Source organism: Capsicum annuum, chromosome 4 (genome assembly GCF_002878395.1).
Source record: "Capsicum annuum cultivar UCD-10X-F1 chromosome 4, UCD10Xv1.1, whole genome shotgun sequence".
In the NCBI taxonomy this organism is placed as follows: domain Eukaryota; kingdom Viridiplantae; phylum Streptophyta; class Magnoliopsida; order Solanales; family Solanaceae; genus Capsicum; species Capsicum annuum.
This window is the reverse complement of record NC_061114.1, coordinates 42628595-42646953: the sequence shown is the minus strand read 5'-3', so window position 1 is coordinate 42646953 and position 18359 is coordinate 42628595. Positions and strand designations below refer to the sequence as shown.

The 18359-nt window shown below is 35.6% G+C and overlaps 1 protein-coding gene across 2 annotated transcripts; it reads left to right on the top strand.

The window, feature by feature from the left end:
- The first annotated feature begins 1888 nt into the window (after window positions 1–1888).
- On the top strand, window positions 1889–14959 carry LOC107867895 (translation factor GUF1 homolog, mitochondrial). 2 transcript variants are annotated; one of them, XM_016714366.2, is made up of 11 exons: window positions 1889–2321; window positions 10091–10820; window positions 11286–11442; window positions 11527–11581; window positions 11892–11959; window positions 12056–12160; window positions 12289–12360; window positions 13362–13475; window positions 13709–13849; window positions 13927–13986; window positions 14549–14959. In XM_016714366.2, the coding sequence occupies exons 1-11, from the start codon at window positions 1995–1997 to the stop codon at window positions 14712–14714; spliced, it is 1995 nt and encodes a 664-aa protein (XP_016569852.1). In that variant the 5' UTR covers window positions 1889–1994; the 3' UTR covers window positions 14715–14959. The 2 variants fall into 2 exon arrangements, with proteins under 2 accessions (XP_016569852.1, XP_016569853.1); XM_016714367.2 differs by having other exon boundaries at window positions 1897–2321; window positions 13931–13986.
- The last annotated feature ends 3400 nt before the right edge of the window (window positions 14960–18359 follow it).

The window sequence follows — 18359 nt, the reverse complement described above, 5'->3', positions numbered from 1 at the left end:
GACAATGAAGGTTAGTTATAATGTTGATTGATTACTTTATTCTACCTTTTAGTGTACCCTCCAGGCGTAGGGAGTCTGTGATGGGTTATTACTTTTCCTTACCAATTGGTATATGAAAGCCAATTTTTTAATTATGTTTGCTTGTGTTGATACTTTATGATACGTTATTATTTCGAGTTGTTTATTCATTATGTTCGAGTTATGATTGGCATATGTTGAGCCTTACGTTATATTGTTAATCCAGTTTAATTACTTATTATGCACATTGATGTTGGAGATGATTCAGGTTCGTTTTTATACCTTGACTTAGTTATGTTATCTTGCATTTTATCATACTTATACCATGATTTAGCTCAGTCAGCCGATGATGCCTAGTGAGTACTCGTTGTTTTGGTATTTATACTACACTTCTGTACCTTTTTGGTAAAGATCCGAGTATTAGTTATAGCCATTGATCGACGTTCGCATGGTGATTGATTTTCGGAGATAGGGTGACCTCTTGGAGTCTGAATCACCTATTTTCCTCCATCTTTTATATTCGGTCTTTTGAGTCGAGACAGATGTATTGACTATCTTAAATATTTGAGTTGTATTATTATTATTATTAGATGCTATTATACTGGCACTACCAGGTCGTGGGATGGTATCTTGTATTATCTGTTTTATCTATTTAGAATATTTTGCTTATTTATGAATTGTGTTCTTGATTTTTGCCTTTGGTGAGCATTTTCTATCGAATTAACCCATTGCGTTAGCTCCAGGTTATGGTTTGGATTACCTACCGTTAGGACTTAGTAGGTGTCATTATGATTCATAAATCGAGTCGTGACAAGAGATTACTAATGGCTCTTGTACTGACCTTACTAGGTTTTTGAAGAGATTCTCTTTTTGTATATTTTATCCTCTTCCCTCTTTTGTGTAGTATATCATGTATGTATATTTCTTTTACTTTCTCTTATTATTTGTTAATGTTGATTACATTCTCTTTTTCCCTTTTTCTTTCGTTTGTTAGTCCATTATTTGTCGTTCCAAACTATGATTTGGCTTACCTATTAGTAGATTAAAGTAGATGCAATCATGACCTGAGAAATCAAGTCGTGACAAAGATTCTTCTTTTTTCTATTAAAATCATAGGTAGATTGAAAACCCAAGTAAGCTATCTAATCAAATTAAGTCTTCTTCTTTTATTAGAGTCAGAACATCCCAAGTAAGAAATTTTCATTCTTCTTTTATTGGAATAGAAAATCCCAAAAATATAAACCATAAATCACAGGTGTGATAATCAAAAACTAAAAGTTGTATAATGTGAAATAATTGGACAAGAAAACATACTCAAGCCTAGCAAAGAAATCACATACATCTTAATTTGCTTGTTTAACAGAGAAGAAAGGTTAGAATGACCATATTTTAGTAGAAAGGGGATTGACAATGTTGAAAGAGAGATAAATACGTGTTTTGTAATTGCTATACGTGTATAACTTGAGGAATACATTATTGGCTTATGCGTTAGAATGACTAACATACCCTTTATCTAAATTTCTTATGACATCAAGCTAACATGTCAAAACTTTCTCTTCTATAATATATTTTCTCCGTCCATCTTTATTTATTCATTTTTCTATTGGCACAAAAATTAAGAAGTAGTAAATGATAGGTGTAATTTTATCATATTATTCTTTGAATATAATAAATTTAATGCTTTGAAAAAATGTATTAGATAATGAATAGTAATTACTGTTACGAGTAAAATGGGTAGAAATAGGTAAATTATCCATTTGTTTTATAAATTAGATAATTATTGTTTCAAATCCTAAAATAGAAAAGCGAATAAGTAAAGATGGACGAAAAGAGTAGAAAAATATTGCTATAATAGTAGGAGTAATTAAGAAAAAATATACTCTTAATTTTTATTAGTCTCTAATGGAGCAAGTGAAACGCAAAGCCCTAATGTGAAAACCTCACCTTTGCGGTTCTCCCAGCACAACTCCCGGGAAATGAGTAGTTTCAGGAGAGCTCTCAGATCCAAATTATCTCTGTTTTCTTCAATTTCTACTTCCATTTCTCATCCTATAGCTACTACTCGACCCCTTTCATCTCTTCTCCCTTATAGTCAAAATGCTTCATTCTGCTCTCGTCCCCGCCAAAACAATAAAGAAGGATCAACTATAGATTTGAATCAGTACCCTTCTGATAACATTCGAAACTTTTCTATTATTGCTCATGTTGATCATGGAAAATCCACCTTAGCTGACCGCCTTCTGGAACTTACTGGAACCATTAGGAAAGGACATGGTCAGCCTCAGTACTTGGATAAATTGCAGGTAAATTCCCTTTTAGTGCTTCATTCATGTTGTAAGAACGGTTAAAATGGTCCATAAGTTTGACGTTACTTACTTTTATTTAATTTTCTTAACTGGAGCCACCCATGTTTCTTCAAATTTTTTCACTCCAATATATATGAAGTTTGAATAAACATGGAGGTTAAGAAAGTAATGATGACGGATCATAAATATGCATAACATTTGTGTAACTATAATATAAGATTCTTGGAACATGCAGTTTGAAATATTTCATAATGCACCCAAGGGTGTGGCCTTGTGGACTCTGGTTAATGAAGTGGTTGAGAACTATGAGGTCTCAGGTTCAAATCCCAACTGACACAAAAATATTAGGTGATTTTTTTCTGTCCGTCCTATCCTTGACGAACATAGTTATTTGGTACCTGTTGTGGTGGAAGATTGCAGCCTTGCAGGTATCTTGTAGAATTAGTTGAGATGTGCATAAGTTGGATCAGGCACCATGATTATAAAACAAAAACAAAAACTCATAACGTTATGAGAATTTTAAGTTAAAATTGTTACTTCAATAATAACATACCCGATGTATGGGTTTAGGAAGGGTAGGGTGTATGCAGACCTTACCTCTATATCAGAAATTGAGAGGTTGTTTCCAATAGACCCTCGGTTTAAGGAGAAGTTGTCTAAAGAGTCCGACAAAGAAGTAATAGAACTACAATAAACAACAGAAAATAGCAAAAACAAAAGATAGTAATTGAACAGAAACTACAACAAAACAATACGATAATCGTGGTGCAAGAAGCAACAAGTAGTAACAGAAATCGAAGGAAAATGAACTTCAAGAGTAATACTAAGACTAATAATATAAACGGACAACCAGACAACACACTGCTACCTGCTAACTTTCTACCGTGATCTGTGTCCTCCACTTCCTCCTATCTAAGGTCATGTCCTCGGTAAGCTGAAACTGTGCCATGATCTGTCTAATAACTTCTCCACAATACATGTTCGAGCTGCCTTTATCTTTCTTGAAACCATCCATAACCAGCCTCTCACACCTCCGCACTAGGTATCCATGGATCTCCTCTTTAGATGCCTGAATAATCTCAGCTTCATTTTTTGCATCTTGTCCTCCACCAAAGCCACTCCTACCTTGTTTCAAACATTCATTTCAAATCCTATCTCTCCTAGTATGCCAACATATCCATTGCAACATCCTCATTTTCGCAACTTTCATCTTCTAAAAGTGAGAGTTCTTGATTGGCTGAAATTCTGTTTGTACAACAAAGTCGATCTAACCACCACGCTGGAGAACTTACCTTTATGTTTTGGTGGCACTTTCTTATCACACAATACTCTAGATGCAAACCTGCATTTATCCATCCTTGGATAATAGATCCAAGATACTTGAAACTTCCTCTCTTTTGGCGGTCATGTGTATTAAGCCTCACTACGACAAAAGTCTCATACTGTCATGTCATTGAACTTGTAGTCGAAGTATTCTGTCTTGGTCTTGCTCAACCTGAACCCTTTAGAATCCAAGGTCTCGTCTCCAACCTACGGCTTCAGTTAAAACTCTAACTAAACTTAGAAAAAGTCATTCTTTTTGGAATGGGGCTAGAAAGGACATATTGCCACATAAATTGGAACATGGAGTACTTCCTTTGGAAAATTTATCTTTCTAGCTTGAGGTCGAGTCATTCAAAGGCTACTTATTGAAGTGTGTGACCATCTCTTGTAAACGTTTAAGCTCTTACTAATAGCACCTTTATTTAACTTAATTATGTCTTCGAAACTCCCTCACATCGGCGTGCTTAATACTTTTTCATATTCTTTTTTTGTGGGTAGAAATGTGTGGATATAAAAACTTAACACTTTTGTTACTTAATTGTGTCTTCATTAATTTTTAGTAGTGAGATACTTTTATCAAGATTTTTGGGTTAAATCAGATTTTTGTAAACTTTTGATTGTGTCTGTTATGTTAGTGTATTTAAAACTTTTCCATTTGCTTGGTAAAAAATGCATCTCATAATCAGACAGCCTTTAACGACAAACATGTAAACTATTTCACGATAATCTTTGATCATTTTACTGGGTCCAGAAGTTGTAACATTTGTACTAGTCCGATAATTTTGAGCTCAAAATTTGGGAATTATGGGTAGCTGTTGTAATACATTTGCATTTGCTTATTAGCTTTAGGTGGAGGTGAAAGTCTACTTACATATTTGGCTTGGAATGAAGGTAGTCCTATTTTTGTACGAGGCTTATGACAATTTCACATCTTAATTAAAAAAATAAGTAAAAGAATTAAAAAATACACACTCCTAGGAGTTTGTTGTCGTATTCCTTGGGAAAGGACAGTTGTGGGTATTTGTCTTTCATCCTCTGTTTGTGAAAGAGGTTGGGGATGTTGCCTAGGTAGCGGTATAAAGAAGGAGATAAGTTCAATTGAGGGGCTATGAACCTATTTTTTGGTAGGTTGGAGTATTCAATTAAAGCAAAAATGCTCTCAGGCACATTCTCTAAAAACTCTCTCCTACTTTCTAGGAGAGAGAACCCTCTTTTCGGTAGGTTACCTAGGAACTACCAACCTCCTCCTCATCTCTCTCAGCTATCTCCTTTAGCGATAACTTTCTTTCCTATCTCTACAACAGCTTCTATACAGACATGGGGATAACATGATTTTCTTCAATGCTGGTTTCAAGTCTTTCGACATTACCAAATGGTTAGCTGATGAGCAGGTGTGGTTTGACTGGGTGGAAAGAAAAATGATGAGAAGAATAACTCTCAACAAAAAGGCGATGGAGTGGATTTGTTTCGTCTTGAGAGAAGCCTCAAACAACAATAAGAATGTTGTGAGGAGATGGAGAATGAAGGATTAATTGGCAGAATATTTTGGTACGAGAAAGTTTAATGCTCAAGATTTATGAGCATCTTGTCCCTTAAAGATGCAGAGTAGTAGTTATTCTACCAGAAGCCTTTAATGTTGGTTGGAGAGACATTGCATTCAAGATAGGTAATTTCATTAATTACAACCAGCCAAAAACCTTCAAAGTTCTCCACAGAATGGCTGATACTAGATATCCCTATGCTAATGTAGCTGAAGATAGTAAATGGAAACTAAATATCCTTGAGAGTAGAAGACAAAAAGGCTTCACCTATGCTTCATCTGATTATAGCAGAGGTTTACTCAAAAGATGCGTCATTGGAAATTTAGCGATTTTACCCTTGAGCTGCCTACTCTTTCTGAGGTCAGAAAATGGGCCTCTACAACTTGGAAGAAAGTATTTATGATAAATATGTATAAAATGGCAGGAAGCTCATTTCTCTTTGAATTCCCCAACAGGAATATGACTGAACAAGTTCTTCAAGGTTTGTGGACCTGGAAGAAATCTAGGGTTAGGTTGAATGGTGGAACCCTGTTGTTGGGTGTACTCCGGCCGTGCAAAAGTGCAAAACAACATGGATTAGAGCGATTGAGCTTCCTCTTCACTTGTGGTCACAAGAAATATTCCGACAAATTGGGGATCTTTGTGGTGGGTGGAAAGCAATAGAGGAAGATGAATTGAAGAATCATCTAAAGAGGGCGTGAATTGAAGTAATGGGGGATGGTCAAAATATCCTAAGGGAAGTTACTCTCACAAAAGAGGGTCTGAATTCTTCATTCTGATATGGGTGGAGAGAACCTACTTTTGAAAGAATTCCCATGGATATTTCAGCGACTGGTGATGGAGAACCCAAAGGTATAAACAATTGCATTGTCCAGCAGTCCATAGAGCTCTACGATGTTATAGACTCTGGGATGTTTGACAGTTGTAGATGGGAGAGTACAGGGACACGTGGGGCCAACAATTTCAAATTTTAAAATCCACGTGGGTTATGTGAAGAAAAGGGTTTTGCTTTGGTCGATATGTGTTGTATCTTGTTTTGATGATGAGCAGATGACTATAAGGGACTAGGTCCTTGGTCCCTAGATGTTCAATGCAACAGTACAGCTGGCACGCATCTGCACAGTTTTGTCTTCTTGTGTAACAAACTATGCAGGTGCTGCTTGTACTATTTAGGACACCTGATTCAATTATATTTCAACCCTAATCATCACTCATCTATAAAAGGAAAAGGATGCCTCTTCATTGAGTGGTTTTTGCAAAATTCAGAATTAAAGAGTGAAAATTGAGAAACGCAAAAACTCAATCTAGTTGCTCAAGTATAGCTCTGGTTCTTATTTCTTTTATGCACAAAAGAGTGTGTTCTTGAGTGAGTCCTGAATTGTAATTGAATTTCTCAAGCTATAAGGGTAATGCTGTTTTACTTTTGCTTTAAGAGAACTTAGGTAGAGTTCCTAAGGTTGATGTTGGTTAGAGTTAATCAATATCGAAGTGTGTTCTTAGCAGAGTTGCTCAAGTAGGCTTGTAGTAGAGTTATTACAAGCAGGAGGAACCTAGAGTTAGGTTCATTGAAGACTGTAATCAGGAGTTTGATTATAGTGAAGTTTTGGGTTCTTGTGAGGGCAAGCCATCGTTTTTCCTCCTTTGAGCAAGGGGGTTTCGACGTTAAATATTGTGTCTTTTACATTTCCTGCACTGCTTTGTGTTCCTGGTTGGTTTACTGTGCTTTTGCCTGTGACTGATTCTGAGGGACCTGGTCCCTCACAGTGTGGTGCATCCCTCCAAGGTTTCAATAATATGCCTCATCCTTTGGGCTATTTTGACTGCAACAAGAAGATTGAGCTCGATCCAACCCAAATAATTTATAACAATATTGTGGAGAAGCGCAATTGTGATTAAAAGGATCTCTTACTCTTAGAGCAGTCATTGACAAACACTTCAACATCAACATCGACATTAGACCAGTCCATCAATTTTTCTGAAGTAGGCGGCAGGCAAATCGTACCAAGGGAAAAAGAGAAAGGCGAGAATTATGTCGAGGGGGAAGGAAATTCACAGGGGAGGTTCCAAATCAGGAACAACAAGAAGTTTCTAACAATGACACAACAATTAATGGAGAATTTCAGGAAGTGAAAGATGTGACACAACTGCAAATAGAACAAAATTATGCACTAATAGAGGAGTTGGAAACTACTGCGTGGGCTAAACAAAACTTGCTAAAACTCAGCAAGATGTTTGGAATTGATTACAAAGGCCATAGAGAGACTCTTGAATTACTTATGCAAATTGATGGAAGTAGGCAAGCGAGGAGAATGGAACCCGCTACAGATAGATATCAAGAAAACCAGGAGCAAAGGTTCTCTTAAGATGAAAAATCTGATTACATTTTATGTGAAATTTAAAAGTGGTGGAGGCAGAGTCAACAACAACAACAACAACAACATACCCAGTGTATTCACATCTAGTGGGGTCTGGGGAGGGTAAAGTGTACGCAGGCCATACCACTACCTCAGGAAAAGTAGAGAGACTGTTTTCGATAGACCCCCGGCTTAGAACCAATAACAGTATAAGCAACAAAACATAAATGCATATAAACTTGTACAGGCAAAATAAACTACCGCTAGCCACAAGATAATACTAGTGCCACAAGATACTACTAAAACTATATATTCAAAACCATAGACAACACCCTACCCACGAACAAGAAACTTCAGACACAAATAAGGAACGCCCCCTACTGCGACTGACGCCCTCTCACCCCAACCCTCTACCCTGGTTCGCATCCTCCATATCTTCCTATCAAGGGTCATGTAGGGGTGGGCATAGTACGGTACGGTACGATATTTTAAACTTCGGTATGGTAACTTCGGTTTTTGGTATCTAAAAGAAAAATACCATTACCATACCAAATTAGTTCGGTATGGTTCGGTATTTTTAAATTTGGTTTCGGTATTTTACGGTATGGTAATTCGGTAACCATACTTTATTTGATTTCTACTTACATATATTCATATAAAAAACCTATAACTTTAAATTTTAAAAACGTCTCAATCATATTAGGCTAACAACTATCTTTGTTTATCAATTACACAAAATGAACATTTCAATCACGATTGAATAGTGCGAGATGCAAACTCTGAACAACATTACCTAAACTTAAGCATAGTATTCCTAAATAATAACAACAACAACAAAGCTTCCCAAAAAATTTATTTCTTAATAAAAGTTACTTTTGTTTTCAATTGGCTAATGGATGATATATAAATATATTTAATAATCTTAAATATAATATATATGTGGGTTTTATATGTTATTTAAAAACTTCGGTGCGGTATACGGTATTTCAATATTTATTGCATAAATACCAAATACCGTACCAAATACCAAACTAATTTAAAATTTCTACCAAATACCATACCAAGTACTATAACATCCATACCGCGGTATAAAAAATTTCGGTTTCGGTCTGGTAATCGGTATATACCATTCCATGCCCACCCCTATTCTCCACCAACTTCCCCCGCTCTTCCACCCTCTCCAACTCTTAAACCTTATTCACAATTTCCTTCATTTTTATCTTTCCCCGTCCAGGCAATTCCTTATTCCACACCGTAACTTTTGTTTGTAACTTTTCTATAAGTCTAGAAGATGGAGTTTCAACATAAGTTGCACGGACTCTTTATTTTTGGTGCCGCACCTGTGTTGACACTACATGGATGTGGATTAGTACTAGATATGGTCAATCGATTTTGTATACTTTGACCAAAATAGATTGAGAAATTTGAGGCACAAACTGTGATTCCTAAAATCAAAACAAAACCTGGGGTGAAATCATAATTTAGGCATATGTTTTTTAATCATTAAAGATATTTGTGCTAAAAAGTAAAAAGTCCGCAAGGCATAAGGTGCTTTAAAGATATTTACAGTTCAACATCACCATTGGATGTCCAATGAACTCAAGAAATCTATCATGACCTCTATATCATTTTCAATAGCCATGTTACACCAAAAAAAAATATTGAGGAGATACATTTGTACTTGATAATAATTACAAATTCAGACTTGCTCTCACAAATTTGTGCATTTCTTTCCTTCCATATAGTCCACCATAATTTAGTCACATCTTTATAACTCTATTTTTAGCTGAACCCAATCACCTGTATCCATGCTTAGATGCATACCATTGAATTTGAAAATTCAGACATGAAGGATTCGATCTCTAGATCCGCACCTGTATCGGACACATGCACCCGAGTCCGAGCAACTTAGGTTCCACTACTTCGTACCTATTCCACCAATTGTTCACTCTGTCACCAAAGTCCGCCGTATGCAACCACATGTTCTCAAATCTGAAAGATGCACTTATGCTTGTATCTCTTCCGCCCTCCAACATGATAGGTAAGTGATCTGATGTCAATTTAGTAGGGGGTTTGTATTACATCGGAGTCAACTCCTCCCTGGTGGTAGACATCAAGTCAACTCTTGATCTAAGATGTAGAACCCTCCGACCTTGCTCAAGTGAAATTAGCACCTATCAAAGGAAGATCAATAAGAAAATGATTATCAATATTCTCTAAGAATTCCTCCATTACCCTGAACACCACCCGACAATCTACTCTCTCCTCCATGAATCTAATAGTATTATATTCTCCACCTAACACCCACAGAATGTTCCAATCCCCAAAGCCACCGTCATCTAATCGCAAAAAATCGATTCAAGACCCCTCCTTGGCAGGACCATGCACACCCTCAAAACCCCACTCCAGCTGAGCAGCTAACAAAATCAGTACTGTGTGTCATTTGTCATTATTAGAGAACTAATTACTTGTGCTCTTTGTTCATATATACGCAATTAACTCCTGATACCGTTTAATATATGTGTGAAAAATCTGTAATATTTCTTAGGTAGAGAGGGAACGGGGTATAACTGTTAAAGCCCAAACAGCAACTATGTTCCATCGTCACAAGTTCCTTGGCAGTGACACAAATTTTTTGTTAAACCTTATTGACACACCTGGGCATGTGGATTTCAGTTATGAAGTGTCCAGATCTTTGGCAGCTTGTCAAGGTGCCCTTTTGGTTGTAGATGCAGCCCAAGGTGTCCAGGCACAGACTGTTGCTAATTTTTACCTCGCGTTTGAATCAAACCTGGCCATAATTCCTGTCATAAACAAAATTGATCAGCCCACTGCTGATCCAGATCGGGTAAAAGCACAGCTCAAATCCATGTTTGACCTTGATCCTAGCGATGCACTATTGACGTCAGCAAAAACTGGTCATGGGCTAGAGCAGGTTCTACCTGCTGTGATAGACCGAATTCCTCCACCCCCTGGTAGAAGTACTTCACCTCTTCGAATGCTTTTGCTGGATTCATATTATGACGAGTACAAAGGAGTTATCTGCCATGTGGCTATTGTTGATGGTGCTCTGCACAAGGGTGACAAGATTTGCTCTGCTGCGACCGGCCAAAGTTATGAAGTTTCCGATGTTGGTATCATGCACCCAGAACTTGTGACAACAGGAATCCTTTTAGCAGGTCAAGTTGGATACATAGTCAGCGGAATGCGTTCAACAAAAGAGGCTCGTGTTGGAGACACTCTACATCATACACGAACAGTTATACATCCCCTTCCAGGTATATTTGTTGTGTCTATGCCATAGATTTTAGATGAAAATTGGAATATTTAGAAAAGGTCGGCAACTTGCTAATTTGTTGACTGTGGAGAACATATCTTTCATAGTCAAGATGTCCATTTTATTATGATGTCTCGGAGTTCCTTTCCCCAACCAACCTCCCCTGCATGCCCAAGAAAAATTGTTAGAAAGAAGCTTATGGCGTATCTTCCAAATGGGCTAGAGTAAATGCCTCACAAGAGATTTGGTTGATGTTTCAGAAACAAAAGCAAAAGTTGCATGATGTTAAAGCTTATGATCGGACATTACATCCAATCAACAGTTTTAGCTTCATACCCTGAAAGGTTTAGCTATGCACAGTGTCATCATGGCCTCTAAAGATCTCATTATGAGATTGGTGTGTTTTCTTTTATTCTTGTTAGCAGAGCTTGACTCATCACAATATTTTCCTTGGTGATACATGGAGGTTTCAAGCCAGCAAAACATATGGTCTTTTCTGGCCTATATCCAGCTGATGGATCTGATTTTGAAGCACTTAACCATGCCATAGAGAGATTGACGTGTAATGATGCCAGTGTCTCTGTAACCAAAGAAAGCAGCACAGCTCTAGGTCTGGGTTTCAGGTATGGAGAAATCATAATTCTTAAGACATTGTATTTTAACTTTGTTTCTTGTTCCTAATTCAGTCTCTTAACCCTTGCTAACAGATGTGGTTTCTTGGGCTTACTTCACATGGATGTTTTTCATCAGCGGCTTGAACAGGCACGTTCATTAAGTCATTAAATGTATTTGCCTTCACTTAAAACCCGGATTGATGAATACCAGACAAGGAAGACGGCATATCTCTTGCATTAGCAAGTACTGCTCCAGATGCTGGTCTCTCTTGTTGGAATCTCTCTCTCTCTCTCTCTCTCTCTCTCTCGTACCTGCACACACTTGCACAAAAAGAAAAAAAAAGGAAGAGGAAAGAAGTCTTGATTCCTCCCTCATCTGGTTTCTTTCTCTGTGGAACAAATGAAGATTGAGCTGTATCTTTCTTCAGAAGTTGCTTATTTAGTATAACGGCTGACAGGAACATGGAGCACATGTCATTTCCACTGTTCCCACAGTGCCATATATATTTGAGTACTCAAATGGAAGGTATGGTTACCTGCATGCTTTTACCTTTTTAAACGCTTTTCATCAACCTTACTGATCTGCATCTGTTTCCTCCTTTTCTTGGTTCTGTCCTTTTAGCAAATTACAGGTTCAGAATCCTGCTGCTTTGCCTTCAAACCCCAAATATCAACTTGTGGCCTGTCGGGAACCTACTGTGATAGCTACTATTATAATCCCTAGTGAGTAAGCTCCCGTGAACTTAAATCTTTTAGTTGTTTTTCTCAGCAATATGTGGCGGTTTATCTCTTTGCTTGGGGCATGTTTGGTGTTAAGGATGTACATTTTTACTCACATCATACTTCTGCTTAAAGTTATGTGGGGCCTGTTATCACTTTATGCGCTGAGCGTCGCGGAGAGCAACTGGAGTACTCATTCATTGATAGGTAACTCTTCTTGTGCCGATTTGCTGTCTGCTCTTGAAAGATCTCCTAAGTATGTCAAACACAGTGACATAAAAGCTATTCCATTTTCTGTTTTTGTTTTTAACTTTGTTCTTTTCGTTTCAATCATTTATTTGTAAGTGAAACTAGTGGATGCAGCTTTATCATCTTGACAAATATCTTCTGGAAAGATACTTCATATAGCAAAGCATGTAGGGGTGTGCATCGGTCTGTTCGGTTTTATGTGTTATTGGTTCGGTTTATCGGTTTTCGGTTTTTAAATATGGAAAACCAATAACCAACCAATAAGATGTTTTCTTATCGGTTTCGGTTTATCGGTTTTTGGTCCTTAATGGTTCGGTTTTCGGTTTAATCAATAAGAAAATACTTATAAGATAGAAATAATAACAACTAACATAAAAAAACGAAATCTTAGTTACCGCCAAAATCCTATGCAATGCATTTTAGTTTACAAGAATCTTTAAACTTGAACTGAATGTTAGTTAGAAAAAAAATTAAATCCTAATTGTTGGAAGCTATAAATGCTTCAAGCTTTTCAATACGATAATAGCCGAGCTTTATATTGTGCTTTTATTGCCCTGAATAGGTTAATACTTTGTGAATCGCTGAATTGTGAATAAGTAGTGCATATAATATATACATACACATATCTATCTATATATATATAGATATATAGTGAGAGATATTTATATATATATAACATAAATAGGGTTTAACTGATAACCCAATAAGCTAAAACCGAAACCGAACCTTTTACCCAATAAATTTTTTTATAAAACCAATAAAAAACCATTAACCCAATAACCCAATACCAATAACCCAATAACATTTTTATCGGTTCGATTTTTGCACATTCCTAAAAGCATGCTTGGTTCGAAACGGAATTTTGTTTTTTGACTTTCACGAGGAATTTCTTTTCATCTTTTCTCAAGCTCTTATGAACTTCAAGATTGATCGTATACAAGTTTTTTCCATCTTGCCAGCCAGCGGGCTTTCATGAAGTATCGCATGCCTCTGAGGGAAATTGTTGTGGACTTCTACAATGAATTGAAGAGTATAACATCAGGATATGCTTCCTTTGATTATGAGGACTCGGAGTAAGTTCGCTCCTCTCCTCTTCTTGCTTTATTTCTCTCAGGAACATACAAACACAAGTCAGAAATTTATTGTTCAAATATATATCGACTCACCGGAGCATCTATCAGCGCATAAAATTTTAATTCATTTAGCAAAAAAGTTTCCGCAACAATTTTTTCTAGTTGCAAGTGCTTCTGATCCAATTTTGCTTCGTCCTCTTTTCCTTTCATCCTCTTTTTTTCGTTTTGGACAGATATCAGGCGTCGGATTTGGTGAAGCTAGATATTCTCCTCAATGGCCAACCAGTTGATGCCATGGCAACCATTGTACACAAATCAAAAGCTCTGCGTGTTGGCCGCGAACTTGTGGAGAAGCTTAAAAAGTTTATAGACAGGTTTACTTATTCACCCTGTTATGTGTTTTGTTTTTTTTAATTGCGACTTCCAGTTTCTAATTCAGATAGTTGAGCAGGCAGATGTTCGAAATTATCATACAAGCTGCTATTGGATCTAAGGTCATCGCCAGGGAGACGTAAGTTTAATTTCTCCATCTATATCATACATCTGCGGACTATTAGATTATCCTGTGAATACAGTTGTCACTGTTTCAGCTTTTCTCTATAACACGTCTGTTATTGTACAAAACGATGGTGATTATTTATGGTTTCCTCCCCATAATGAGTGACCGCCATTGATGTAAGAATATGCCGTTGAATAACTGGTTTTTGCTGATTGTTTACTAGATTAGGGATTTAACTGGCAATCTTATTCCACCTTGTTCCCAGTGTCATTTTTTTTCCTTCTCTTTCAGGGCCTGCAAGCAACACTTTTTTGGTAGTAGACAACAACCTTTTTAAATCTTTAGATTTTCAAGTGTAGTAGGGACAGGGAAATTTGGAATACATGTTCGTGCTTTAGCTCCCTCCTTCCCAATTCTCGTTTTGTGTTTGCAGGTGGAGAAATTGGGTGGTTCACCCAATGTTGTTTCTTCGATATGCTATATATACATTTTTAGATTTTTAAAACTTCTTTGGCTCGAGAGTTTCATAGATAAACTGTTGTAGTTGCTGTTTGATTTATATATCTTGTTTCAGGCTTTCTGCTATGAGAAAAAATGTTCTGGCAAAGTGTTATGGTGGTGATGTTACAAGAAAGAGGAAGTTGTTGGAGAAGCAGAAAGAAGGGAAGAAGCGAATGAAGCGAGTGGGATCCGTCGATATACCCCAAGAGGCATTCCACGAGTTACTCAAGGTCTCATGAAGACCATCATAAATGCCTTCAAGATTTCTAGGTACAAAAGGTGAATGAAGGAATTCACTTCCTAGTTAATAAGTGTATTTGTTTTTCTCTTTTAGGGGCAGGTTCTTGAAAAGTGAATTTTGATAGAAGTTTTAGCAGACAGGAGAGACGCCGATGAATAGAAAATGTGAACATTTTTTGTGAGAAAGTTGTATCACAGGATTTAAACTCTCATCTAATGAAAGATTAGTTGGGAGTTGTAATTAGTTTTAGTGTCACGTCAGCGCAGTTAACATAACTATTTTTTCCTTGCATGAAGAGTAAGATGTCATATACGATGGTGGATATCTGACGTATGTTCACGAAGTTCCATTGCACCAAGCTACCTTTGTTAAACGTGGATGCATTTTCAGTGCAGAAGATGAGGTTCAAAGGGTATAAAACCCCAATTTTATTATCTTTTTATCCTCGGAGAAATACAAATGTGTTGTTGTGGTCAAAGTTGACCCCTTCCATTTGTTGGAGATGGGATAATTTAGCCCATTGAATAGGTTTTTTTGATGAATTGTGGAGTGTCGACTATCAAAAAGATTTTTTTTTGAGAAAAAGGAAAATGGAAGTAATTTTCGAAGTAGTGTTGATCTTAACAAGAGGGCTGAACTTTCATCAAGGAAAGTCGCTTTACTGGGAGGATCCGTAGAATCATGTGCAATAGCTCTACATTTTCAGGCAGAGTTTGAACTTGTATAAATGATTTACATAGAATATGTAAAATCGTTTAATTTCTCCCCAATTGATCTGAGAAATTAAACAAAAAAAATTGTGAGCACAATACAAACTACACAATGATATGTTGGCTTCTGCTTCTGTATTGTAGGGTGGGGGGAAGTCTCTCTATTCTTCTTGGAACTTGGTAGGTAGTAGCATCAACATAAACATACAAGTGAAGGGTAAATGATTTCAAAGGTGTGAGCTATATGGCAAATGACACGTTTATAACACTCTTCATAGGACAGACATCAATTGTCTTGACAGTTGTAGTTATCGTTCAATAGAAACTGTCCTCTTCCTCTAGAATATTTGAATTCTTCTCAACCAATTCACAAGTATACCAAGTGGCCGTGTCAGACGAATTTTTCTTTCAAGAATTGACAGGTGACATGAACTTAGCTTAGATTATTTGTTTCGCGAAACGAGTGGAACTTGCTAGAGGGTGGGAGTCTAATAATCTAGTTGAATTTGGAACGTGGTAATGGAAAACTTCGAGTGTTAACGTTGTTTGTTATCCCTGGTTTCGACTCATTTGATGTAAGAACTTTGGTCGAAATTCGTGACGCCATTAATTCTTTTATATATTCTATTGATGCAATGTCGTATCCACAAGTTGCCTGTTCAAAGCCCAACTTCATGTCGTATGCACAAGCTGCCTGTTCAAAGCCCAACTTCTTTTCAAGTGTTTTAATCTGAATTATCTAGAAGTTTTATATTATAAAATAACTTAAGCAAGTCACTTACAGGGAACCATGGTTTTTAAGTTCTTAATGATAGTTGTTTTCTATGATAGGTGATGTTCAGGAAGGTATATGAAGATGTCCATTTAAAGTAAACTTATCGGAAGCCTTTTAATGAAGATCGCATCCACATATTGGCATCTAAGTTTTGTAGGGATATGTGACTTGTCCTGACCCATATGTTACCCTTATGTAACTTTGAAGACTTGTCAAATTTTAAGACCATAAATTTGTAACTTAAATTTGGTGACTTGTTTGGCTGTTTTTAAACCCGTGTCTTGTTACACTTTTTTTTTGTAATTATGCACAAAAGAAAAACTAGTTTATCTTTTGATACTCGAAAGTTTCAAAATTCATGTGTAGCATGAACCTATAGTAGTATTGAATGCAAATAAAACAAGTATTTGCCTTGATTATTTTAAAAAGGGTGCTACAGACACTTTTATATATACTAGTTTAGGTGTACGCGCCTCGCGCGTGTATATCACTTTATTGAGTTCAAACGTTACATTAAATAGGATATTTGTTTAAATATTAAAGATAAATACAATAATTAAATTCAACATCTTTTGAAAAATTTATTTAATTGAACAGGATCTTTACCAAAAAAAATTTTCAAAGTCGATTGACATTGATCTACCACCTGTAAACTACAACAAAACAATATGATGATAGAAACATCAAAACAATATAATTAAATCAAACCTTTACACAAAAAATTTCTCAAAGCCGCCCGACACTAATCTACCACCTATAAACTATAACAAAATAATATGACAATAGAGATATCAAAATAATACAACTAAACTTTACATTTACACAAAAAAAATTCTCAAAACAGAGATATAAAAACAACACAATTAAACCTAACCTTTACCTAAAAAAATTCTTCAAAGCCGACTGACATTCATCTACTACCTGTAAATTCATCTACGAGCTAAAAACTACAACAAAATAATACAATAGTGATCACAAAGCTTAAGTTTTGATGAAAATAATTCTTATTTGAGCGAAAATTTTGACTCTAAAGAATGAGTTGAACGAAAACAAAGAAGATATTTATACACACATGTTGAATTCGATTATGTTGACAAAAATAATGAAGAAGTTGAGGGTTAAAAGCATCCACTAATCTAGATATGCAATCGAATCCATTAATCTAGATATGCAATCGAATCAAATTAGATGAGCATCAATCATATTTTCACAATCAGTAAACCATTTTCTTCTTTAGTTTAACATGCATCTTAATATTTATATAAGTATTTCCTTAATAGTGTCCTATTTTAGGAGTATTTTTAATTTATCAGTATAAAGAAAAATATTAATTGATTCTACTTCCATATATTTTAAGAGTCTAGTTAATATGATAAAAGTAATTAAATAATAAATTGAAGAAAATGGTGAAAACACAATTTTGTCTAAAGAAGAATCTTTTAGTGAAGACAAAAAGTTCAAATCACTTTTTTAAGGGTTTTCACACTTTTAATATATTAAATATTGTAGATTATAGATTATAGATAATATAGTATACTATATATTAATTGTAAATCTATCATAGAAAATCTCACTTCAGAATTAGAAAAGTATTTTTTCAATATATAAGTTTCATCTATCCCATTTTTTAAACCAGAATCCAAAAATATTTTCAAAGCTTAAGGCTAGAAGGGGGAAATACATAACAATTGGTCGGTCATTTTATTTTGTTTTCTTAATTTTATAATTTTAAATATTAGAACATTAAATATAGTTCAAATAATTAGAAAAGATTTAAGAAGTATAATACTAATCAATTTTAGAGTACATAAATATCAATGGTTCTTACATCTTTTAAATTTGTTATAGAAAATGAGAACAAACAAAAGAAAAGAGACAAATTTTTGATTTTTATAGACTACGTCTTTCGACAGTAACATACTTGTTTTGTCTAATTTTTTCATAAGAAATTTTCAACTGAAACAAAAAATATGAGAAATAATTTAAAGAGAGAATTTGTTGTCAATTGTTGAATATGAGTGATTTATATATAATCTAGAACTTGTTTTCCATGATAGGATGCTTGAATACCCTTATTTAAAGGAATTCTGAACATACACAACCACACAGCGATCACTATTTATTATTCCTAAATCCTAAGTTAATTCTAAGTATAAAC